This window comes from Tachysurus vachellii, chromosome 9 (assembly GCF_030014155.1).
Source record: "Tachysurus vachellii isolate PV-2020 chromosome 9, HZAU_Pvac_v1, whole genome shotgun sequence".
NCBI classification, from domain to species: domain Eukaryota; kingdom Metazoa; phylum Chordata; class Actinopteri; order Siluriformes; family Bagridae; genus Tachysurus; species Tachysurus vachellii.
In genome coordinates, this window is record NC_083468.1 from 23,961,664 (window position 1) to 23,987,240 (window position 25,577).

General features: G+C 41.0%; 3 protein-coding genes across 6 annotated transcripts in view; 2 read left to right on the forward strand and 1 right to left on the reverse strand.

Annotated features, from left to right (window-relative positions):
- LOC132851426 (transcription initiation factor TFIID subunit 4-like) overlaps window positions 1–10,909 on the reverse strand; it is an 89,896-nt gene extending 78,987 nt beyond the window's left edge. Inside the window, exons 1-2 of one of the 3 annotated variants that reach the window (XM_060878313.1) lie at window positions 9,402–10,908; window positions 4,500–4,642 (exon numbers count right to left, since the gene is read on the reverse strand). In XM_060878313.1, coding sequence (XP_060734296.1) covers window positions 4,500–4,642; window positions 9,402–10,773 — 1,515 coding nt within the window. In that variant the 5' untranslated portion in view covers window positions 10,774–10,908. Of the gene's footprint in view, window positions 1–4,499; window positions 4,643–9,401 lie in introns of all 3 variants that reach the window. The other 2 variants (XM_060878314.1, XM_060878315.1) reach the window with 2 other exon arrangements.
- Window positions 10,910–13,919: 3,010 nt separating this feature from the next.
- lsm14ab (LSM14A mRNA processing body assembly factor b) lies at window positions 13,920–22,771 on the forward strand. 2 transcript variants are annotated; one of them, XM_060878316.1, is made up of 10 exons: window positions 13,920–14,246; window positions 15,679–15,842; window positions 16,508–16,646; window positions 17,274–17,447; window positions 17,753–17,836; window positions 18,027–18,233; window positions 18,575–18,728; window positions 18,809–18,832; window positions 19,131–19,368; window positions 19,939–22,771. In XM_060878316.1, exons 1-10 carry the CDS (start codon window positions 14,126–14,128, stop codon window positions 19,960–19,962), a joined length of 1,329 nt encoding a protein of 442 aa, XP_060734299.1. In that variant the 5' UTR covers window positions 13,920–14,125; the 3' UTR covers window positions 19,963–22,771. The 2 variants fall into 2 exon arrangements, with proteins under 2 accessions (XP_060734299.1, XP_060734300.1); XM_060878317.1 differs by having other exon boundaries at window positions 18,030–18,233.
- A 1,137-nt stretch (window positions 22,772–23,908) lies between these two features.
- On the forward strand, window positions 23,909–25,527 carry ss18l2 (ss18, like 2). The gene is made up of 4 exons (XM_060878321.1): window positions 23,909–24,198; window positions 24,530–24,606; window positions 24,901–24,970; window positions 25,051–25,527. Exons 1-4 carry the CDS (start codon window positions 24,130–24,132, stop codon window positions 25,105–25,107), a joined length of 273 nt encoding a protein of 90 aa, XP_060734304.1. The 5' UTR covers window positions 23,909–24,129; the 3' UTR covers window positions 25,108–25,527.
- The last annotated feature ends 50 nt before the right edge of the window (window positions 25,528–25,577 follow it).

Here is a 25,577-nt window from a genome sequence, read left to right on the forward strand (position 1 = left end):
GATAGATAGATAGATAGATAGATAGATAGATAGATAGATAGGAAGATAGAGTGGAGGAAGACAGGACACCCCGAGGAACCCACAGATGATGAAGAGCTTTGGGCATTTAAACACACATCACACACACACACACACACATCACATCACACTGCATCTCTCAGTTAGGGCTGAAGGAGCTGTTGGCTTTTTAAAACAATCAGGCAGCTGGATGATGAATGATTTAACACATTCAGAAAGACGTCTGGGAGTCAGGGTAAGTTTTAGCTACAGGAAAATGAATCAAACATTAAACAGAACTTCACTTTTATCTCTTTATACCAGGTATAAAATGTATTATATTGTGATATTATATGACATGGGTGACAGGATTATTAATTATTACCAGAATTCTTACCAGTAGATTAATTCAAAGGTGTTGTCTTTTCCATAATTAAAAAAAATAATAATAATTCAGCAAATAGTTTAATTATTTGGTTTAGGGTTTATTTCAAGCCAGTTTACATTTAATTAATTACGATTAATTACGATTAATTAAACCCAATATTATGTTAAGTTGCCATGGATAAGAATATCTGCTTGGTGCTCTAAATGTAAAAAAAATATATATATATTTTAAAAATGTAATATGTAGTAATATTACTGTAATATTAGATTTTAAAACTTTTTTTAACATCTAAAATAAAGTAATATTACTGTAATAGGATCAATAAAAATGACCGTGCAGTGCTGCCATCTGGTGGCAACAGATCATAAGTTCACCGAGAAAATAAACATTTCTTTTATGAGAGATATTAAAAACATCAGGCTTAGTTGATGGTGAAGTAATTGAACTGTGATGCATTTTAAAAGCCCCATAAAGAGTCATAAGATCAGTAGCTAATTATATACGCTGTTATTATTAATCGGTAATGTGGGCAATTTGCTGTCGCTGTGTATTAAAATAAGTCCAGACCATGATTTTTTTTTCCTCCAGGTGAGAACACGTTCATCATTAATCAAACGAGATGAATGGGGACTACACTTAGTAAATGTAAGCGCTAATACTGTGATTAATTACATTCTAACAGGTAGAAGGTGATAAGCAAAACTTCTCTGAAATATTAATCACCTCATTAAAATCAGAGTCTGGGAGAAAAAGGACAAGGACAGCGATTACACGGAGTAGAAAAATGGGGTTGGAGCTGAATACACTACACCAAAAAGATTAAAGACACACCGGCTACATTTAGGTGAAGATTAATAATCTGATAAAAAATTTGATTACAGCTCAATCGAAGACAAACATTTATATAAAACACTTATATACAGGTGCATCTCAATAAATTAAAATGACATTGTAAATAATTATATAAATTCAGTACACACAGACTGAAGTAGTTTAGATCTTTGGTTCTTTTAATTGTGATGATTTTGTCTCACATTTTAAATCCTTTTGCTTTAATTACTGCCTCGATTCAGCGTGGCATGGAGGTGATCAGTTTGTGGCAGACCAGGTTTCTTTGACAGTGGCCTTCGGCTCATGTGAATTTTTTGGTCTCTTGTTTCTCATTTTCCTTTTGACAAAACAACATAGCTTCTCTATGGGGTTCAGGTCTGCTGAGTTTGCTGGCCAGTCAAACACACCAACACCATGGTCATTTAACCAACTTTTGGTGCTCTTGGCAGTGTGAGCAAATGAAATACATCTGAAAAGAGGACTTTGGACCACTGGGCAACAGTCCAGTTCTTCTTCTCCTTAACCCAGCTAAGGGGCTTTTTACACCTGGTCACTTCATGCGTTTTCTGTGATCCGATAGCTATCCGATTGTAAAAAGACCAGGGGTCTCATTTATAAAACTGCCTTACAGTCAAATTGCTATTGTCAAATTAGCGATTGTTTGATTATTAGTATTATTTTTTAATACATTTTGAATTACGTTTGGATTTTACTAGATGTATATAGCCTAAGACAATCGGCACAAATAACACTGTTGGATTTAATCTTCATGATAATGTGGATATAACGTATGAAATGGAGTGAAAATTAAATGTCATTACTTCTTATAATCGTTCTCACATTTATTTTCTACAATCTAACTTCAGTTCACGACCTCACCATCTGTGTCGCCAATTCCCTTTGTCTCCAGAATGTGCGTACGCACGTCTCAAAGTTTGCATAAAGGTGCGCACATTCTCCTGTCAAGTTTGTTTTTTATAGATCACTATATGTTTCCAGCCCCGTTTTGTGCGTATGCACGCTTTATAAATGAGACCCCTGGTCTAAATGCCCTCCGAAACGTTTTCGAGACGGATATAAATCCGATCGTTCAGATCACTTCAGGCGGTGGTCTGGGACGCATTTCAGATGAAACTGGACAGGTGTAAATGAATGTGGTTGTTCAAGCCACATACGTCAGCGCTATACTCCTCCCAAACGGAAGTACGTCACTCACAAATGATCTTTCACCCAGGTGTCTCGTTGGGTCTTAAAATGCGCTGCTGCTGCCAACGAAAATGGAGCAAACAGTAAATGCTGTTTTTTGACCGTCGTAACGAGTTTTTTTGGTGTATGCGTTCTGAAAACCGCATACACCAAAGCGTGTTACATTTCAATTACCCCGGAAATGAGGTAAAATATATTTGCATTTCGGGCGGGAGTAGAAAGATCGGATTGATATCCGATTCGCCAAGATGCATTTATGTGGCCTGATGTAAATGGAACAGTTTTAACAAATCAGATCAGAGAAAACACATGAAGTGACCAGGTGTAAGACACCTCTAATGTTGTCTGTGGGTCAGAAGTGGTTTAACAAGAGGAATATGACAACTGTAGCCAAATTCCTTGACACGTCTGTGTGTGGTTGCTCTTGATGCCTTGACCCCAGCCTCAGTCCATTCCATGTGAAGTTCACCCAAATTCTTATAATGGATTTTGCTTGACAAGCCTCTAAAGACTGTGGTTCTCTCGGTTGTGCTTTTTCTTCCCACTCATCTTTCTGTTAACATGCTTGGATACAACACTCTTGCCCCTTTTCCCCAAAGCACCGGGTCTGAACCAGGAAAAGTGGTTCTTAAGTAGCACCAAAACGTTGCTGGTCTAGACTTAAGACCTGCTTGCATCAGGGGCTGTGGGCGGGGCTGTGGGCGTGGCTACTGTTAGCGCCTTTGATAATGTACCTTTAGTATATCGATGTTTAATACACTTTACCACAATATGATCAATTATCAGCACACATGATAGTAGTTAGCTACATGCTTTTTTCTGTGTTTTTGATAAAATAACGTTATGTACTTTCTCGATTGCAACCTCCGTTTATACAAATTACATGGAGCTGCACGTACACGTTGGATTCGCCGCGTTTGGATGCCAATGTAGGTTCGCAAAGCCATTAGCATTAACAGTAAAGCAACATCTGCCATTGTTGATGTTGTGTTTGCCGCTGCTGCGCTAACGTTGCTGGGAAAGATGAGACGTATACAGTGACGTAACACTTGGCTCTGTGATGGCTATCTAGCCCATGGAAAGGCAAACCGGTTCTTAGAAGCTTCGCCAGTGGAACCTGCTTTGAACCAGCACCAGCACTAGCTCTGATCCAGCACCCAGTTCTCTCTGGAGGAAAGGGGGGCATCTGTGAACAGCCAGCTTCTGTGGCAATGAATGTTTGTGTACCCTCCTTGTAGCCTAGTGAAAGAAAGTGAGAGACCATTTTGATGGCTCAGGAAACCTTTGCAGGTGATTTGAGTTGATTAGCTGATTTACATGTCAGGAGGTGTGGCTTCTGTTTCTGTCAGTCACAGTAATGGAGGTGTGGCTTCTGTTTCTGTCAGTCACAGTAATGGAGGTGTGGCTTCTGTTTCTGTCAGTCACAGTAATGGAGGTGTGGCTTCTGTTTCTGTCAGTCACAGTAATGGAGGTGTGGCTTCTGTTTCTGTCAGTCACACTAAAGGAGGTGTGGCTTCTGTTTTGTCAGTCACACTAAAGGAGGTGTGGCTTCTGTTTTGTCAGTCACACTAAAGGAGGTGTGGCTTCTGTTTTGTCAGTCACACTAAAGGAGGTGTGGCTTCTGTTTTGTCAGTCACACTAAAGGAGGTGTGGCTTCTGTTTTGTCAGTCACACTAAAGGAGGTGTGGCTTCTGTTTTGTCGGTCACACTAAAGGAGGTGTGGCTTCTGTTTTGTCAGTCACACTAAAGGAGGTGTGGCTTATGTTTCTGTCACTCACAGTAACAGAGGTGTGGTTTGTTTCTGTCAGTCACACTAAAGGAGGTGTGGCTTCTGTTTTGTCAGTCACACTAAAGGAGGTGTGGCTTCTGTTTTGTCAGTCACACTAAAGGAGGTGTGGCTTCTGTTTTGTCAGTCACACTAAAGGAGGTGTGGCTTATGTTTCTGTCACTCACAGTAACAGAGGTGTGGTTTATTTCTGTCAGTCACAGTAAAGGAGGTGTAGCTTCTGTGTCTATCAGTATACAGTGAAGGACTCCTCGCCTGAGTGTAGATGTGTGTGTGTGTGTGTGTGTGTACCTGTGGGGTAGTGACTCTGAAGGTGGCTGTGGTTGTGGGGGCAGCGGGTCGAGCCGAGAGTGCACTCTGGGCCTGTGCTTGAGCCAGTGCTTGCTGTGGAACCATCATTAACTGACCCAGCTCCGTCCGCACCAACACCATGCCTAGAAAACACAAATGCATTAGTCGTAATATCCACATAATTAATTTAGATCAGCTCTGTTGTTTCTGTTCTGAATTGTGCTCATTCAGAAAGATATGTCTGTTATTATTGTGACTTTTTGTCCACTCGCTGAGTCGCTCAGAACACACATCAAACAGAACTGGTTTTTCAGCACCATACTGCCTACACCCATGTCCATAAGAAAAAGAAATTAAAACCGATAAGAAAAGTATAATTATAGTATCAGCTATAGAAAATGATAGTTTTCTAATTCAGTTTTTTAATGTCTTAGTATTAGATGCAGAAATGCAGCAGTGAAATTACAAAGGAGAGAATTCTCTTTCAAATGCTCTCATTTCTTGCAGCATAGCACATAGTCTTAGAACAGACCTAGTTAATCAGTGACAATCCAGAGCTAGGGTCAGGAAGCAGACAAACAGGCTAATCCAAACTTTGATATAAAGTGAATCCACAGATATTGTAGCTCCACTTAAAAGGAAAATATCTAAACAGAAAAAGTGGTTATCAAAAACCTGATTATAAATCCCAGCCTGGACCCCTGCCAGCTGCCCAACTATAGGTCAATATCAAACGTCCCCTTTACCTCCAAGATCCTAGAAAAGGTTGCTGTACAGCAGGTATGCTCATACCTACATAGGAACATTCATGAAATGTATCAGTTAGAATTTAGGCCTCATCATAGCACCGACAGTTTCCCGCAGCACTTTGCAGTTCGGGCGGCCCGCCTAAGCTGGGAAACCCTACCGCCTTAACTAGGTGGTCCAAAAAAAAAAATTCCGCTTCACACCGCGAGCGGCCACGCAGGCGAAATGAGAGAAAGACGTGGTCCGTCACTGTCTGGAGGATAACTAGCCAGTTGATAAAACGCGTGTCCGTGAGAACTGTAAGCGGACTTATGTTTTGGGTTTATTTAAGCCTATTATTGTATTAGTCTATAGTTCTTGCAAATTTAAAGTAAGTTAGCTGGTGATTTTTGTTTGAGTTCTTCACCTGCTAGCTAGGTTGTTAAACAGTGCCACGTGCCTGTTTTTAATAATTGTGAAACGTAGTACAGAGTCTGTGGTCTATCTCACAAAGAAGCCCCGCCCCCCTGGGTCCCTCCCCCCTGCCCAACCCTACCACCTTAACTAACAAATTTTCTGCGGGAAACCCTGCACCGAGACAGTACTGGTAAAAGTAGTAAATGACCTTCTATTGGCCTCTGACCAGGTTTGTCTGGTGTTGCTTGCTGGTGTTCCTTGAGCCTTTGACACCATTGGCCATGCAAGTCAAGTCAAGTCAAAAAGCTTTTATTGTCATTTCAACCATATATAGCTGTCGCAGTACACAGTGAAATGAGACAACGTTTCTCCAGGACCATGATGCTACATAAAACAAAGACAACGCTAAGGACTTAAGTAGTCCTAGCCACATAAAGTGCCTCTGTGCAACCTGGTGCAAACAGTGCAGGACAAAAGACGATGCAGGACAAAAAATACAAGACATTACACAAAAGACAATACACAAAAACAGCACTGACCAGTGTAAATACTGTATGTTCAATCAATATTGCGTGTGCAGAAATACTGGAATTAACATATTATTATTATAGCAGCAGTTACATGATGTATTGTAAAGTATTGTGCAAAACAGCAATCGATTGAAATGTAAAAGACAGCGTGTGCAATGAGCAAAAACAGTGTACAGAACAGCATGTAAACAGTTTAATAAGGCGGTGCTGTAGACATGGATGAATATTAGAAGAGTGTGTATTTTGTGTAGGTCATCGCAGTCCATACAGTTGATTGTTCATGTGTGTGTGTATTATGCTCGGTACAGTTCAGTTCAGTTATTGAGGGGTCTGATGGCTTGTGGAAAGAAAGTTACAAAGTCTGGCCGTGAGGGCCCGAATGCTTCTGTACCTTTTTCCAGACAGCAGGAGGGTGAAGAGTGTGTGTGAGGGGTGTGTGGGGTCATCCACAATGCTGCTGGCTTTGCAGCGTGTGGTGTAAATGTCCAGCTGTCCTCACTATCCACTGCAGGGTCTTGCAATCCGAGATGGTGCAGTTCCCAAACCAGACAGTGATGCAGCTGCTCAGAATGCTCTCAATGGTCCCTCTGTAGAACATAGTCAGGATGGGGGGGGGACTTTGTAAGAAGTAAAGATGCTGCTGGACTTTCTTGGTGATGGAGCTGGTGTTGAGTGACCAGGTGAAGTTCTCCGCTAGATGAACACCAAGAAATTTAGCGCTCTTGACGATCTCTACAGGTGATCCGTCGATGTTCAGAGGAAAGTGGTCGCTCTGTGCTCTCCTGAAGTCAACAACCATCTCTTTAGTTTTATCAACATTCAGAGACAGGTTGTTGGAGCTACACCAGGTAGTTAGCTGTTGCACCTCCTCCCTATATGCTGACTCGTCGTTCTTGCTGATAAAACCCACCACGGTCGTGTCATCGGCAAACTTGATGATATGGTTCGATCTGTGCACTGCTGAACAGTCGTGAGTCAGCAAGGTGAACAGCAGTGTGGTGGTGCTGGAGATGCTGTTCCCGATCCGGACTGACTGAGGTCTCCCAGTCAGGATGTCCAGGATCCAGTTGCAGAAGGAGATGTTCAGTCCCAGCAGGCTCAGCTTCTCAATCAGGTGCTGAGGAATGATTGTGTTGAATGCTGAACTAAAGTCTATGAACAGCATTCATACATAAGTGTCTTTATTGTCCAGGTGGTTGAGGGTTAAATGTACGGCCGTGGCAATGGCATCGTCCGTGGAGCGGTTTGGACGATATGCGAACTGTAGGTGGTCCAGTGAGGGTGGTAACTGGGTCTTGATGTGCCTCATGACGATCTTCCTGAAGCACTTCATTACAATGGGTGTGGAGTGCGACGGGACGATAGTCATTGAGGCAGGACACTAAGTTCTTTAGCACGAAGACGATGGTGGTTGTCTTGAGGCACGTAGTAAGAGCAAATACTTGGACCATGTCCCAAACTGCATTCCTGCAGTACACCACTGGTGTCAATATTATTTAATCCTACTCATTAAGTACATTATATTACGAAGTACATTATTATGCTGTGGTTTGGGATCAAGCCTTTGAATTTGTTTAAACTTGTATTCGATAATATGAGAGTAATCCAGTCTGCGGTAGAAGAAAAGCACAGAAAATCCCATGTTGCCAAACGGTTTGCCATCGCATTAGCATTTTTTTATTACAGACAACAAAAGCAGTTTAGATATTAAGAACAAACTGTTAAATCCCTAACCAACCGGTTTTGTGATTTATTCCCACAATAGAAAGCGCTGTTTCAAGATTAAAAATACAATCAGACCTTAAAACTCATTTGACAAGTTACTACATTAAGTGTGCTAGTATAACAGAAATAGTGTTAGCTTTTCTCGGTTTAATTACATTGTTATAACACAAAGTAGATCAAACTTTTAGGGCAAACAGCACCAAATGACCATTATGAATTTTTTGTCACCTGTGTACACGCGTTATCCAATTATGGCTTGATTATACAACTCCCTGTAATAGTTCACAATAAAATGAATTGGCTGTCTATTTTAATTAATAATGCAAAATAAATGAATGAAACAAAAGAGCCGAATGTAAGATTCTCATATGGCCCCATTTGTAAATCATACACCCCATGTGGGGGTGATATGTCCTAGTTTGGTAACCTGTGTTATAAGCATCTGGCGACTTAATAAATGCTAGAATGGAGTTTTTAAAGTGTCACGGTGTGACGGTTAGTCGTAGGGTTTGATCAGACATTAACCTCACCCTTGACTTTTTTTTTAGATACTGATTACACCTCAGTCCTATGACATACAGCTGGACAACATAACAATATACTTTTAATACTGTGATCAATTACGTCAAAAAACATTTTTCTAATATAATGTGAATACCAAGTTGTTGTTTTTTTTGTTTTTTTATTTAACAGTATTTAACAGTAATTTTTTTAAATCTATATTTTTGTCCATTCAGTAATATTTTTCCTTTTTTTCAGTGTTAACTATTTATTTATTTATATTTATTTAGTAGGCATTTCATAAATTATCCAATCATGAAAGAAAAACTTCATTGCAGTTTTAGATTTTCTGGGATTAATAACAATTATAATTATAATTAATTAAAAATGTATAAAATATTTATTTATATTAACATTATGTTTACATAATTATATAAGATTATTATATCAATAAGCGTAATAGCTCCTTAATATTATTTATAATTTGTGGTGAATTTTTTTATCCACTGATGTTTCTATTTTTTTCTAGTATTTTCTACTTTTTTCCCTCCTTTAGGAAAATGCCAGAGAAACTTTAAAATGTTTAAAATGTCCACCTCTTTAAATGGCTTCAAAACCCCTTATTTAAGCCACAGAGATCCTTCACATAACAGATTTCTTTACTGTGTTGTGTATGAACACATGATCATTGAGAGTATCTACAACATTCTAACACTTATTTATCAGTAGCTGAAAACTTGTTGCACATTTATCAGTTGGATTAAACTCTGCCTCTATTCCATAAAAGCATCTACAGTGTGCATTGCCTGTGAAGTCACGTGTGTTCATTCATTTATTTATCTCCATTAAGTGCTTTATCCTGGTCAGGGTGGGACACTCCACACACACACACACACACACACACACACACACACACACACACACACATACACACACACTACTTGTATTGTTGTATTGGAACATTACTTAAATAAATGTAAAGCTCACGCCGATTCATTCTCACCTGACGGGATGGTAAATCCTGGTGGAAGCTGGATCGTCGCCTGCTGTTGTGGCGGCCTGACGATCAGCTGAGGAGTCGTTATCCTCTGCGGTGGTGCTGCAGGTCGAGGCTGAGGTTGGAGTTGAAGCTGAGCTTGGGACTGGGTTTGAGGTTGAGGTTTTGTTTGAGGTTGAACTGTGGATTGATGCTGCAGCTGGGGTTGTGTTTGAGGCTGCAGTTTAGAGGGAGATGGAAGCTGAGTTTGAGGTTGGGACTGAGTTTGAGATACTATTTGGGACTGGGATTGAGTTTGGGATTGAGGTTTGGACTGAGATTGGGATTGAGGTTGGGATTGAGGTTTGGACTGAGGTTGGGATTGAGGTTGAGATTGAGGTTTGGACTGAGGTTGGGATTGAGGTTGAGATTGGGATTGAGGTTTGGATTGGGATTGAGGTTTGGATTGGGATTGAGGTTTGGATTGAGGTTGGGATTGAGGTTGGGATTGAGGTTGGGATTGAGGTTGGGACTGAGTCACCGCATTGCACATAGCACTCGGGACCGAGTTCACACTCTCTGGCTGAACCTGCTGCAAACCTGCTTTGCTCTTGTCATCTGCGCGCTCTGCGTTCTTGCCGTGGTTCAGGCGCCCTTGCTGGATGAGCGCCGACACACTCGTGCCGTTCCTGCCCTGAGCAATGCTGGCCACGATGTGACTCGGTAGTCGGTGTAGCGCGATGGTGGGTGTCCCTTTATCCAGAGCGACTTGCTTGTTCATGCTGGACACGGTGTACGTGGTGGAGTTGGCGCGCGCCATCGCCATGGAAACCGCGGCCCCGGACGGCGAGTTGCTGCTCACGGAGGGGGTCGCTGCGCCGTTCACACTCCGCGCGCCACCGCGCTTCTTCCGCGTACCGTAATGCCGCGGCGTCTCCATGGACCCCGGATCTGATGCTGCTCTGCGGCCGGTGTCGCTAATGCTAGCCGCGGGAGAAGCGGCTCCATCCTGCGCGCACACACCACTAATCTTTACCGAAGATGATGGTGAGGAGGAGGAGGAGGAGGAGGAGGAGGAGGAGTGTGAACGCGAACCGCTCGTACTCGCCTTCACGCATCTCTCCGGAGAAGCTGCTGTGCCCGCTGGGGTGATCTCAGTAGGATGTGAGCCTCGCTCCGTCCCGGCTTTATGTTGTTGTTGTTGTTGTTGTTGCTGCTGCTCGGATGTAGTAGTAACCCGGGAACATAACGCTTTTCCTATGTGCTGCTTTGCGCTGCAAGTCTTGTTTCCGCTCCTGCCGACGAGCTGCGACTCCAGCGAGCCCACCAGGTCGCTCACAGCCTTCTCATCCACCTCGGAGAACAGCATATCTTCCAGAGGGTCGGAGGCGCCCGCCATCTTTGAGGGGAGCCTTGTCTAAATTGAACGGGGGGCGGGGCGCCAGAGGCGCAGTGCGCATGCGTGTTGCTATGCATTGTGGGAACGTGAAGTGACGTCAAATCGGGTTTCATTTTGATAACTTAACATTCTGGTGCTGCTAAATAAAAAAATAAACATTTCAGATATTTAAGCAACAGAATATATGCGTTATAAATGCTTTATGAATTTGTATCAAATATGCATCGTTCTCAGTCCAGTACAGGGCATCTATCTATCTATCTATCTATCTATCTATCTATCTATCTATCTATCTATCTATCTATCTATCTGTCTGTCTGTCTGCCTATCTATCTATCTATCTATCTGCCTGTCTATCTGTTTGTCTGTCTGTCTGTCTATCTATCTATATGTCTGTCTATCTATCTGTCTGTCTGTCTGCCTATCTATGTTTGTCTATCTTTCTGCCTGTCTATCTGTCTGTCTGCCTATGTCTGTCTATCTATCTGCCTGTCTATCTGTTTGTCTATCTATCTGTTTGTCTGTCTGTCTGTCTATCTATCTATATGTCTGTCTATCTGCCTGTCTATCTGTCTGTCTGTCTGTCTGCAGTCGTATGCAAAAGTTTAGGAACCCCAGACAATTTCCATGATTTTCATTTATAAATATTTGGGTGTTTGGATCAGCAATTTTATTTTGATCTATCAAATAACTGAAGGACACTTCAGTAATATTTCAGTAGTGAAATGAGGTTTATTGGATTAACAGAAAATGTGCAATATGCATCAAAACAAAATTAGACAGGTGCATAAATTTGGGCACCCCAACAGAAAAATCACATCAATATTTAGCAGAGCCTCCTTTAGCAGAAATAACAGCCTATAGATGCTTCCTTTAGCCTGTAATGAGTGTCTGGATTCTGGATGTATTTTGGACCATTCCTCCTTACAAAACAACTTCAGTTAGGTTTGATGGTTGCTGAGCATGGACAGCCCGCTTCCAATCACCCCACAGATGTTCAATGATATTCAGGTCTGGGGACTGGGATGGCCATTCCAGAACGTTGTACTTGTTCCTCTGCATAGATTTTGAGCAGTGTTTTGGGTCGTTGTCTTGTTGAGATATCCAGCCGCAGCGTAATTTCAACTTTGTGACTGATTTCTCAACATTATTCTCAAGAATCTGCTGATATTGAGTGTAATTCATACGACCCTCAACTTTAACCAGATTCCCAGTACCAGCACTGGCCACACAGCCCCACAGCATGATGGAACCTCCACCAAATGTTATTGTGGGTAGCAAGTGTTTTTCTTTGAATGCTGTGTTCTTTTGCCGCCATGTATAACACCTCTTGTTATGACCAAATAACTCAATCCTTGTTTCATCACTCCACAGCACCTTATTCCAAAATGAAGCCGGCTTGCCCTAATGTGCGTTTGCATACCTCAAGCGACTCCGTTTATGGCGTGTGTGCAGAAAATGCTTCTTTCGCATCACTCTCCCGTACAGCTTCACCTTGTGCAAAGTGCACTGAATTGTTGAATGATGCACAGTGACACCATCTGCAGCAAGTTGATGTCGAAGGTCTTTGGAGGTGGTCTGTGGGCTGTTTTTGACCATTCTCACCATCTGCCATTTGCCTTTGCCTCTCCAATATTTTATGTGGCCTGCCACTTCTGGCCTTAACAAGAACTGTACTTGTGGTCTTCCATTTCCTCACTATATTCTTCACAGTGGACACTGACAGCTTATATCTCTGCCATACATTTTTGTAGCCTTCCCCTAAACCATAATGTTGAACAATCTTTGTTTTCAGGTCATTTGAGAGTTGTTTTGAGGCCTCCATGTTGCCACACTTCAGAGGAGAGTCAAAGAGAAGAACAACTTGCAATTGGCCACGTCTAATTTTGTTTTGATGCATAATGCACATTTTCTGTTAATCCAATAAACCTCATTTCACTGCTGAAATATTACTGTGTCCTTCAGTTATTTTATAGATCAAAATTAAATTGCTGATCCAAACAACCAAATATTTATAAATGAAAATCATGGAAATTGTCTGGGGTTCCTAAACCTTTGCATATGACTGCAGCTAGCTAGCTAGCGAAATACTATTTAATTTATCAGTTAAAAAAGATCCAAAAGGCATTTGAAGGATGTAAAAGGGGTTGAAGACAGTTATAAAAGTAAAATATCAGGTCCACCAAGTTGCCACTGCAAGGCAAAAAGCAAGGCTTTTACAATTATACTTATAAAGGCTTTATACAATTGCTAATGTGTATAAACTGAAAATGTAAGTCACTCTGGATAAGAGTGTCTGTGAAATGCTGTAAATGTAAAAAAATGTAGATATACAATATACAATATCTTTATAATTATATCTATATATATAAAATATAGTATTATATCTATATTATATGTATATATATATACATAAAATGTATTATATATATCTAATATAATATATATAATTATAATTATATTATTCATTCATCTTCTACCGCTTATCCGAACTACCTCGGGTCACGGGGAGCCTGTGCCTATCTCAGGCGTCATCGGGCAACAAGGCAGGATACACCCTGGACGGAGTGCCAACCCATCGCAGGGCACACACACACACACTCTCATTCACTCACGCAATCACACACTACAGACAATTTTTCCAGAGATGCCAATCAACCTACCATGCATGTCTTTGGACCGGGGGAGGAAACCGGAGTACCCGGAGGAAACCCCCGAGGCACGGGGAGAACATGCAAACTCCACACACACAAGGTGGAGGCGGGAATCGAACCCCAACCCTGGAGGTGTGAGGCGAACGTGCTAACCACTAAGCCACTGTGCCCCCCGAATATAATATATATCTAATTATATAATTAGTATGTATATATAATACTATATTTTATGTATATATATATATATATATAGATATATAGATATATATAGATATATATTTTATATTCTATATCTATATAATTGTCTGCATCCACATTTTTGGGGAACAGTCTTTGGAAGGAATGTCTACAGATATTTGGCCCTAAAATGTAAACAACAACAACAACAACAACAACAACAACAGTGTACAGAACTTCACAGGGTTTCCTTAGACATTAATCTCTTGTTTTATCGCGAGAGTTAGAAAGAGCGGCCTCCTCTTGTATCCCAGCATGCTTTGCGGTTTACTCGGAGGAAAATGAAGTCGGCCATATTGTGGTAGCCAGCAGTAACTTTCTTTGAGAGAACAAGAGTAAGGAGCTTTTTATCGAGTTTGCTCGAGAAGAGGACGCAAGGAGGGAGTTTTAGCACCCAAACGAGGTGTTCTGATACAGAAGTTATCGTGGACGAGGAGCCGAAAGGCGATAACTAGGACGCCATGAGCGGCGGGACGCCTTACATTGGCAGCAAAATCAGCCTGATCTCCAAGGCCCAGATCCGCTATGAGGGAATATTATACACCATCGACACCGAAAACTCCACCGTCGCGCTCGCCAAAGGTGATTTATAACGCGCTCTGTGGAACCTGCTGCAGCTGCTTCATACCGGTTCATACTGGTTTTCATAACCTTGTTTATAATTGTTAGCAAAAGCAAAGGATTAGCCGATAGCTAACTGGCTTAAAAACTACTAGCATAAGCTATCCAGGTGGAAAAATAAATATATATTATAAAGCCTATATAAAATATATAAAGCCTATATAAAACATAAACTATACAAATGATTTTAGCAAATTATTAATCATATTCCATAAGAATTTAAATGACGATTAAGGGCCCGTTCGAATATCTACGTTCTCCGTATATAAGTGCACTATATCGCGTGTGTAGTAATGGCTTGTACACTGTGTGTAGTGCACTATATAGCAGCTGTAGGAGGTATTTGGAACACAGCCGGTCAGTTTAGCATCTGGCTAGAAAAATGTAAATGTGTAATTTCAGCTTGCCATGTTTTTTTTTTTTTACGGCTTCTTAATTTCTTATTTATAGTTGAATTTAATCGTTTAATAAAAAGTGTGTGTATATATTTATATATATTATAAAACGTATTTTATTTAGCTAATGTGGCTTGCTAACTTTCGCTAGCTTGTTCGCTATGAAGCTGTTTAGCTAAGCTTTTTATTATAAACATTAAGACTCGGGCCCGGTTTATTTGTGTATTTGCAGGTAATTAAATCAGTTAGTGTATTTTTGTTTGTTTTTGGCGTTTGTTGTTCGTAGTAAGATTATAAGTCTATACTCTTAGCTGGAGCATAGCGTCGTTTCTTTGTTTACTTCAGTTCAGTTCACACACCGAGGCTGTTTCTTCTTTCTCTGTCTTATGTGTAAGTCACATCACAACAGTTATTAAAGCATTGCGTGTACTTTTAGCCCATGTACTGCTCTGGAACACCTGTGAAACCACTTCCTGTAAAAACTTTACATTTCAGCAGCTGTAAGAAACCGTTCCTTCATGAGCTTTTCTTTCTCTCCTTTTTTTTCCTTTCTGTGAAGACTAAAGAAAGGTTACTGAGAACCCAGCAATTGCAAACACTTTCTGTCTTGAACGGAAAGTTTATAGGTTTATATTATGCAAATCGTCCAAAAAAGTTATGTCTGTCTGTCTGTCTATCTGTTTATCTATCTCTATCTATTTATCTATCTGTCTGTCTATCTATTTATCTATCTGTCTGTCTGTCACGTGTGCAGAGAAAACATACTTTCTAACAGTCTCAGAATTGCAGTAATGTTTAAAGCCGTGTTAAGGTCTAGTCCTTGTTGAGTTGTTAAGTCTGTATTTTAGACTTTTCATGTCTCAGCATTTTTCCACTCAGTTTAACTCTAATCATACTATGATCACATTTTATCTCAATCCAGAGTTACACTGCAGATCTCTGAGTGATAACACCATCTGTCTTTTTTTTTTCCCTCTTGCTTTTGTTTTTACAAACAGTGAAATCATTCGGCACTGAAGATCGTCCCACAGACAGACCAGTGGCTCCTCGGGATGATGTCTTTGAATACATAATTTTTAGAGGAAGTGACATCAAAGATCTAACTGTTTGTGAACCACCGAAGCCCAACAGCTCCTTGCCACAAGACCCAGCCATTGTACAGGTGACGTGTGCGCACATTACGTTTCAGTGAGATTTACATATGCTTTATGTGGGGATTATAGTCATACTGTACTTGCCCTAGAGCTGGCTGTTTGGCTTTATATATCACACTTTGATTTTGGTATTTGTGTCAAAAGGAAAAATTAGTGCGTGCAAGTTTTAAAAGTTTCAAAAAGTTCTTTGATGCTGTAGACCAGGAATTGTCCACAACCAGACCATGTTCTTGATGAGTCCGGGTGGAAAAAAATTATTCAAAGTGATAAACAGCTGGCTGTAACCCGAGACAGGTCTCGATCTGTAGCGGCTCGAGTGACTACAGTTATGAATGTTATAGCTGAAGGCAGCTCGTTAAATCAGATGCTCCTGGAGACGTATGTACTCGAAAAGGGGACTTGTATGTATTGTAGAGTTCTCTTTGGTGTGATTTAGTGAATCAGGACCAAATTCATGTGTCAAATAACAGTTCAAGCTTAGAAGTGGTAAAGTGCTAAAATATATACACTTCAGGTTCACTAATGGTTTAATAATTAAAATCCACCTGTTTTAACACTTTGTTCATGTTACTTATCCAGATATTTTTATGAACGAGAAATTTTCTGAAACACGGATGCGCATTTCCTCCTCCCTACATGTGTATTTTAATTATCTTTTATTTTTGTCCCACAGTCATCACTAGGCACTGCCCCAGCGCCATCCTTCCAGCCTGTGGGTTCTTACGCATCCTTAAGCCGACCTCCTGTGCGTGCCTACAGCCAGTTCTCCACTCCCCTTGTGCCCCAGCCCATCGGTGCTCCTGTCACTGCAGGCGAGTTGATCCTCAGCTTCTACTGCTTTAAATGATCACTTAGGCTGACATTGTTTTAAGAGGAACTAGACACAATTTAAAAAAAAAAAAAGCCATGGTTTGTTTGGACAAAGTTCGAACTGGAACTGCTCTTCAGTGTTAATTTACAGATTTGCACCTTTTCTCTTCACTACCTGTTTCTGTATGAAGCTTAGGTTTATTCAGTGTGTGTGAGGCTTTAAAACCCCTAACGCTCAAAGCTGTGCTGTCCCTCTTTACACAGGAAGTTCAGGGTCTGTGTTCGGTAGTGAGACAAACGTAGCCACCCCTCTGTCCCAGAACGCTGTCCCCTCTGACTCTGTGTCTCTGAGCTCACATGTAACTGAAGGTAAAGAAAGCTGTCTGTGAAGAAGCGTGCGCTCTGTGTGTAAATAAATAAGTGCCTGCAAATGACTGCTGTGTGACAAACTGAATTTTGGGGGTTCATTCATTCTTACATAGTTACGAGTTTTAAAGTGTTATGGATCCTAACATCAGCATTAGTTTTCTGATTCATGACCACATTCGTCTAAATAGTTTCTTTCCCGTCCTTTCTGCTGATTTTGCGGTAACGCTTTGCCTATTCTTTGATGTTCTGTTTTTCTGCAGGACGCAAGAGCCCGTCTCTGGATGCCCTGCAGAAGAGCCCGACCATTGACGCTGCGGTGCAGCCTGCTCCTCTTGCGCCGCCTACTGGATCTGTGAGTCAGAAGAGTCCTGGAGGTGGCAGACCTCCTCCCGGCTCCCAGAAACAGCCTGCTGAGAGCCAGGAGCAAAGCAGGGGTGAGAATACACAGGGTCCATGTAACATTAAACTCTTCTGAGCATTCTAGTTTTATTTATCTGTAACATTCCAGCACTAGCTGTAAGGTGCTATGCTTAGATCTGTACTACAAACTGCTACAAGGATTCGTTAAGTTCAGAAACATCTGTCAAGGGTGGATAAAGTTATATTCATCAGAAGCAAGTTCTTTTAGACCTAACTTAAATGGTAGCAGGTCTGGTTTTGGAGTCGTTTTGCCGCGACTTGAGGGGTTTCGATGTCTTATGAATTGCTGTTGTTAATGTAGATGTTTGTCTCTTTACAGCTGCTGATGTAGAGAAGGTTGTTCGCCCAGAAACAGACTTGAGCAAGGCAGAGAATCGGGATGCCAGCAAACGTTCCCAAGGCAGTAAGTCTATGAAAACTTGCTTAATACTCGAGCATGCAGAGTGTACACAAGAGATGAACATCAAGGATCACAGAACACTGCTCGGTCATTTTTAAGGTGGATGAGTAAGAATTGTACTTAGTGTTTGTCTTGGCTTGATAAACAGCCTTTCCCTGCTAATGTTGATGATGAATGTTGGTTTAATGTTCAGCAGGTGCACCTGCAATGCGAAGAGGAAGAGGAGGAACTGGTGGTAGTGGCGGTGGCACTGGTGGAAATCAGCGCGGCCGGGGCCGATTTAACATGCGCAGAGACGGACCAATGAAGTTTGAGAAGGATTTTGACTTTGAGAGTGCCAACGCTCAGTTCAACAAAGAGGAGATCGACCGCGAGTTCCAGAGCAAGCTCAAAATTAAAGGTGCTGTTCAGTTTCTTAAAGTTTACTCCACCAGCTGCCTTTAAAACAAGATATATAGGACAATTACAGACAAAAAGGACTATTTTTACCCAAATAATTTCTTGATGTTTGTGGAGACGGTTTATCTAAGGTACAAGACGTAACCACAGCAACAGGTGTTTGCTGGTATCATGCGTTATTAGCCTTATAGATGTCACTAAAGTGAGACCTAAAGTTAAAACCTCGGAGTTAGAAGGTTATGGCTTATAAAACGGAACACTCACTAATATCTATCATGTTTGGTTGTTAGATTGTGTTTAATTGCATAGCCGTAATGACAACATGCAAATATTAATCTGCAGACGAGAAGGCGGTGAATGGGGAAGACAAGGGTGACTCGGGTGTGGAGACACAAAACAGCGAGGGCAACATGGAGGAGGAGGACCCACTGGGACCCAACTGCTACTACGACAAGTCCAAGTCCTTCTTCGACAACATCTCCTGTGACGACTCCAGGTAGAACACGACTAAGTAGAAGACGTTATCAGACTTTATAGAAATAATAATCGTGCTGACTGACCTGTTTTTCTTTACAGAAAAGATAAACCTGGAGGTGGCAGGTATGTTACTGTTTGTTTTTTTATTTTAATTTTATTATTATTTTAATAAAAAAAAATATATGATTGAATATTATACTGTGATATTTTCTAAAAAATTGTAAGGGGATATTCGCTTATGATAAAATGTCTTTGAGCTTTTAAGCCTTTCTGATGCTCATGTTTACGGTTCTGTGTGTGTGTGTGTGTGTGTGTGTGTGTGTGTGTGTGTGTGTGTGTGTGTGTGTGTGTGTGTGTGTGTGTGTGTGTGTGTGTGTGTGTGTGTGTGTGTGTGTGTGTGTGTGTGTGTGTGTCCATGTAGGGAGCGGAGGCAGACCTGGGCAGAGGAAAGGAGGATGAACGCTGAGACGTTTGGCCTCCCGTTGCGCCGAGGTCGTGGGGGTTTCCGGGGCAGAGGTGGCCCTATGGGTTACCGTGGTGGTCGCGGGCGCGCGTCTGCACGCGGCTCTTTTGGCCCACCCCGAGGTGGAGCCGGATACAGAGGAGGGTTCCGCTCGGGACGGGGAGGAAGAGGAGACTTCTCTGAATTTGAGTACCGGGTCAGCCTCTATCCAGCATACACCTAGTATACATCACACCTTAAATTATGTATACAACTCAACACAAATAGAACATGAAAATACTTCACTAACGCAAAAGTCGTCAATCAGCTATGGCAGGTTTGGTGTTTTAGTTCTACATCTAAATATTTTGTTTAAAGGTACAGGGTTTTTTTTAGGATAAATGTGTTTGACCCGGGAGCCCATGGGTTGTGGGCGGGGCCTAGGAGGGGTTCAAAACATCCCCACTGTATTGTTTTTGCATAAACAAAGTAAAATGTGGTGCCAAGATTTATTTATTGTCAGTGTAAACCAGCCATATCCAGTCTTCTCCACAAAGGGTCGTGTGGGTGCAGGTTTTCATTCCAACCATCGGAAGCCACACCAGAGTCTATTATAAGCCAAGAACAACTGATTAAACAGGTGGAATCAGGTGTGGTTTCTGCTTTGTGGCCCTTTTGTGGAGAAGATTGGGCACCGCTGGTGTACACCAATGTAAACATACGTCATGTGTTCTGGTAATTGTGATTATTATTATTTATTCTTTCTTGTGTTTTTGGTTTATTTCAGAAAGACAACAAGGTGTCAGCGTAGTTCACCGGAGGAACAGCTGCAGTGTCTCCTACAGGCTGGGGTTCTCCTTCCCTTCTCTCTCCTTCCGCTTTCTGGTCTGTCCTGAATCCCTAAATGCAGCACGAGACGAGGCAGACTCCTTTCTGCTTTCCTTTTCTCCTTGTCTTTGTTTCTCTCTTCTTTTTTTTTTTTTTTTTTTTGTTAGAAAAGTAAACAAAACAAAAAAGCTGATCTTTCTTTGATACAGAAACAGAGGACTTTGCAAAAAAGAAAAAAGCGTAACTTTAGTGAAATTACTTTTCAGTATTTTTGCATCAGCATTTCCGTTCCTTTCTTACAGAACAATAATAAGGATTGAAATGTATTTGATAATATTCCTGTTGGTACAAACACACACATACACACACACTGCCCGTTAATACTGTGAGCTCCCATCAGTTTAATAGCTTTATTGTTCTTTTCTATCCTGTATTATAGAAGCACCAAGCCTGTGTGTCCTTTATGGTCCTGATGAAAGCTTCACTCTTACTGCCTAAACCACGTTTGTTAGACCTGTGACTCTGCTGCAACTAACTACAGCATGCGAATGATGCATCTCTCTCTCGCTTACCACTTTCTTTTGTAAGATTTCATCCCCTTCTTTTCCCAAGCTGACTGGTCAGATCTCATAGACTCGGATCTCAAACAAGGCTGTAAAGATAAAAAAAAAAACAACGACTGTATGGTGAATGTAATGATGTTGATGCAAAGCCAGCACTCAGTGGGTTTTTGGAAATATTATTATTATTATTTTCTTGTCTAAGGAATTATTCCAGTATGTCTTTTCAGTGCCATTGTAGACAGGAAGTGTTCACAGTTCCCTGCTGGAAGAGACTGCCTTTTTTTTTCTTCTTTCTTCCCCTTTTTTTTATTTTGGGAAAACGGACAGGACGGTGTAGAAATTTGCATGAGGTTGCGAGTGCAGTGGATCTTGCCTTTCGATGATTATGTAGATGTCATTTTGTCTGGCTCTTTGATACTGTTTAAATTTGTCGAGCCTTTACATTTAAAGCACAAATAATCACCAATTTACTGTCGGGTTCTTCAGGGATTGTACAGCCAGCGCACCCTTTAACAGTAAGATCAGATCACTTCAACAGGAAAAAAAAAAATTCATTTGCACTTTAGAGATGAATAATAAGTCCGTGATTATTTTTTTTTTATTACATTTTTTTTTTCAAACTTTAAATATGAGCAGCTCTGCATTTTTTTTTTTAAGTCTTAAAAAGCTCATAGACCCCACTAGAGGGAAAGTAAGGTGTGAAGAACAGATGTGTTGGTGACGTGAAGTTAACGCTGGTGTTACAACAAATCCAGCTGATAGGTTTAGAGAGATCACAGATCTGCTCTCAGTGGGGAAAAAAATCTTTTTATGGTCATGGAAAGGGTTTAATCAGGATATAAATTGTGAAGAAATTAATGCTGGACTTTGAAGAGTCCCTGCTTTAACAAAAAAAAAACAAAAAACAAGCCATGTAGGTCTTGACGTTACCACTAACCTCTTCAGCTTGATGTTCAACAGAAGATAATAGAAAATAATCTCCACTGCAGCTTGGTAATGAACCTGGCTGTTGCCTTTAATTATACAGTTAACTAGTTACCGAGATCAGACAGACGTTACCTCGGGAGCTGATAGATCTGTTACATAACTAGCCAGGTTCAGTATCAAGCGGTGAAGGTTAAGGCTTATTGTCTCACTGAAAGCAGTATTTTATATGAAGCAGTAATGTTAAGCTAAAGAAGAGGAAAGGAGTGATAACGGTGATGTCACTATCCTATGGTCTTGTGATTGGATGATTGTGCTTCACAGATGGATAAACATGTGGTGTGTTCTCACAAAGGGAATGTGTGTGTAATGTGTGTGAGAGTGAGTGAGTAAGTTGTGCGTAAGGAGCGCTGATCTAGACTCGGTTGAATTTAGGATCCTCGACCGTGCTTAACGAACGAACGCCAGCTCTTCAGATGCTTTATTGCGTCGTATTTAATTTTTGTTTTTTTTCCCCCCTGAATGTTAATGAAGCACTTTTTCGCTTCTCTGCCAGCATTTAGGAGTTTGTACACATTTTCTAAAAATTGTTGGTTGTTTATTTTCCAGATGTGAAAGGTTTACAATGAAAGAAACTCATTCGCGCTTTGTTTTCTCGTCTCGTATCGATAAGACGCTGTAAGGTCCGTGTTCCTGTTGTGGCTTGAGGTTACCTTTGTGGCTGTTGTGTACTTCCTGTAGGCGTTATGCGATGAATCTTACCTACATGTGGTATATTATATTGGTCTATTGGTAGGCAGCTAGTTATAAAAAGCCCTGCAGTTTCCGAATGAGCCGTCTGATTGGATTATTTGTTCATGACATGCAGCATAGCATGATGGAGAAATGCCTTAATGAGCCAGCAAAGTTGTCATTAGTATTTTGGGTTGTATTGAGTACTCTCTTGCCCGTGTAGTGCACTACGCAGGCTGTGATCTGAAGACTCGGAAATCCTCCGAGTGTCAAATCTCAGAGTGAGTGTGAGCGAGAGAGAGAGACCTGGACTGATGCAATAATCACATTAATGCCCCTGCTGCCCCTCATCTCCTCCTCCTGCTCATGAGAGATCGAGTGTACAGACAGTTTCATTTTGTAAAGGTGAATCAATTGTTTTTCTCTCTTCTAAAAAATAATTTGATTGGCTAATGTGGTTTTTTTTTCCTGTTTTGTTTGTACTTCCTGAATAAAGCAATTGTACAGCATGGTGTACTTTTAGTGACCAGGTTGAATTTTTATTCAGAAAAGAGAAATAAATAGTTGTTCAAACTCTTTGTCCTTGATTCTTTTTTTCTTTAGACTTCATTTCTAGACTGAGCAATAAAAAATACATAAAATAAACTGGGAACTAAATAACTAATACTTATTGAATTATGATGTGCTTTCTCTTGTAGAGATAATTTACAACGTGGCTTTTTCCAGCTGTGAATGTTGTAGTGATTTATTTACTTTCACCTCAGGAGGAAAAACTGTCATTTATTGGTTCTGCCAGCAGGAGGCAGACGTTTGTATGATGATTCTATTACATATTTATTAACTATTTCACCAATAACACTCGTCTATTTCGGCTCTCAAAGGTCTCATTTTTATTTTTCTTACTAAACCCTGTTCACCAGTGATTATTCCTCTAGTTAAAAATGTCCTTTTACGACTTGGAGTAGTTCTTCGGTGGTTATAAGCATGCGCAAAGGAAATCAATACCACGGATTAGTGATGGGAAGTTCGGTTCTTTTCCGAGAGATACCAATCAACCTACCATGCATGTCTTTGGACCGGGGGAGGAAACCGGAGTACCCGGAGGAAACCCCCGAGGCACGGGGAGAACATGCAAACTCCACACACACAAGGTGGAGGCGGGAATCGAACCCCGACCCTAGAGGTGTGAGGCGAACGTGCTAACCACTAAGTCAATTTAACAAATTTGAAAAGTTCTTTGTAATCATAACTTTAGTTGAATACGTTTCTTACATTTAAGTTTTGCAACTAAAACACCCAGTACAGGCATTGATGTGCAAACGTGGGTGTTTTAAAGATATAAAGTTAATAAACTAATCTTCATCAACTTACAAAAAAAGCATCATTTTGAAATGTTTCTTTCGCTCCACCGGTTGTTTTAAAAACTAATGCAACTGCGTTAAACACTCATACGTTGATAAGACATTAAATCATAACCTTTTACATTTGTTGCTGTATCAGTTCAGTGATTCAAGCATGCGCAGTATCAACAGCTCATCGGTTCTCGGACGCGTCCGAAAGAAACAGTTCTCAGTTCTGTACTGATGATTCGCTGTATCGGTTCAGTGATTCACGCATGCGCAGTATCAACAGCTCGAGCTCACAGTTCTCTCATCACAACATGTCTGAGTTCAGTGTACAGGAGTTACATATACTCCGGGATATTAGTTTATTTAGAGTCGGAGGAGCTGTCAGTCATGACCGAAAGTGAGTAACTTTAGTAACTTGTGGATCAGCGCTGACTCAAGACGCGAACTGTTTAGAACGAATCAGTCCGATTTGATGAACCGGTTCAAAAGAACGATTCGTTCACGAACTGGCCATCACTACCACGGATATAAAGTACTGCGCATGCGCAGATACAGGGCGCTGGGTAGTGTGCGGTTTTAAATATGTCTGTTGTTTTTGTGCCAAAGAAACAACGCGGAAAAGCGCAGATCAACCAAGAAACCATCCAAAGAGTAAGTAGTCGTAACTGTGAAAGTTTAATTGACTAGTTAACTAATTAACACCGTGTTTACACATTAAGTTAACTAGCTAGCATTAGCATAAGCAGCTAAGCTAGTTTCATGTCAGGTAGCAATATACTGTTTTGTTTTTTTTTATTTACAGCGTTTGGGGTTAAACATAAAGTCTTTTTGTAATTCATCACGCTGGAAATGTATAAGAACGTAAAAATGACGTTACAATTAGGTTAAACGGCTGCACGCGCCTGCGCTACGTTAACTCTAGCGCCATGTTGAAAGGGTCAGGATTCAGTCCTAATGTGTCGTCACCTGTTTGTTGTTACAGCTGCTGAATGAAAATGATCAGCTTGTGAGGTGCATAGCGGAGTACATGCAGAAGGGCAGAGCCACTGAGTGTGTACAGTAAGTACAGAGCTCATATACACTCAATTATATTGTATTACATCTAATAAATAAATGCAGCTCTTATGTAAAGCTCATATGACCGTCTTGTAGCTGAGCTCCTGTTGTTTATTGTGTAAAGTGACACCACTCTCACTTTGGGAAAGTTATACACGAGAATCTGTAACACTCACATTACCCACATGACAACACCCACGTCATTGCTGATGACCTTTGATTAAGGGAATCATGTAAAAGCCAATGTTTAGACTTTGCTGGTTTAATATGCAGAAATGAACATTTATCTATTTGCAGGTACCAACAGATCCTCCATAGAAACATAGTTTATCTAGGAACCATAGCTGATGCCAGTCCTGATGTGCCTGTAAGTCCCCCCACACACACACTCACTCTCACACACACACACACACTTGTGTTGATCTTTATTTTTCTGATGTTTTTCAGGCTCCTCGTGAAGACGCATCAGCTCTGACTGAAACGAAGGACATTTCTAAAACCTGATCTCGGGTTCTTCTGATGCGTGCATTAACATTTAATGTTCCGTAACAGCAGGTTTACATCAAGCTGCGTGGTCTGGAATACGTTATCGTTTCTACTGGAAGGTGAATGAGCCCGGTAATGAAGTGGATAAAAACATGCTGCTATTTAACAATGTTAGAACTGTTTAAGGTTTATGGAAGGAGGAGCGTCCAGTGCTGGTGCTTTGCTTTGTGTCGCCAGGGGAAAGTCTTCAGAAGGCAGGACTAACTTAGCTGGTAGGGGAAAGACTGAGTGAGAACTTGTTTTATGGATTGTTCCAAAAATGGGTAAAAATTTTGCTTCCTTGGTTCTTAAATAAAAATGGTTAAATAACGATTGTTGACAGATTGCTGTGATGTGTGTAAGATTAATAAAACATGTCCTGTCAAGGATCTTTTCTTACTCTGCCTCGCTTTAAAGTCACTTTAGCTAAAAAAAGAAACCACTAATTA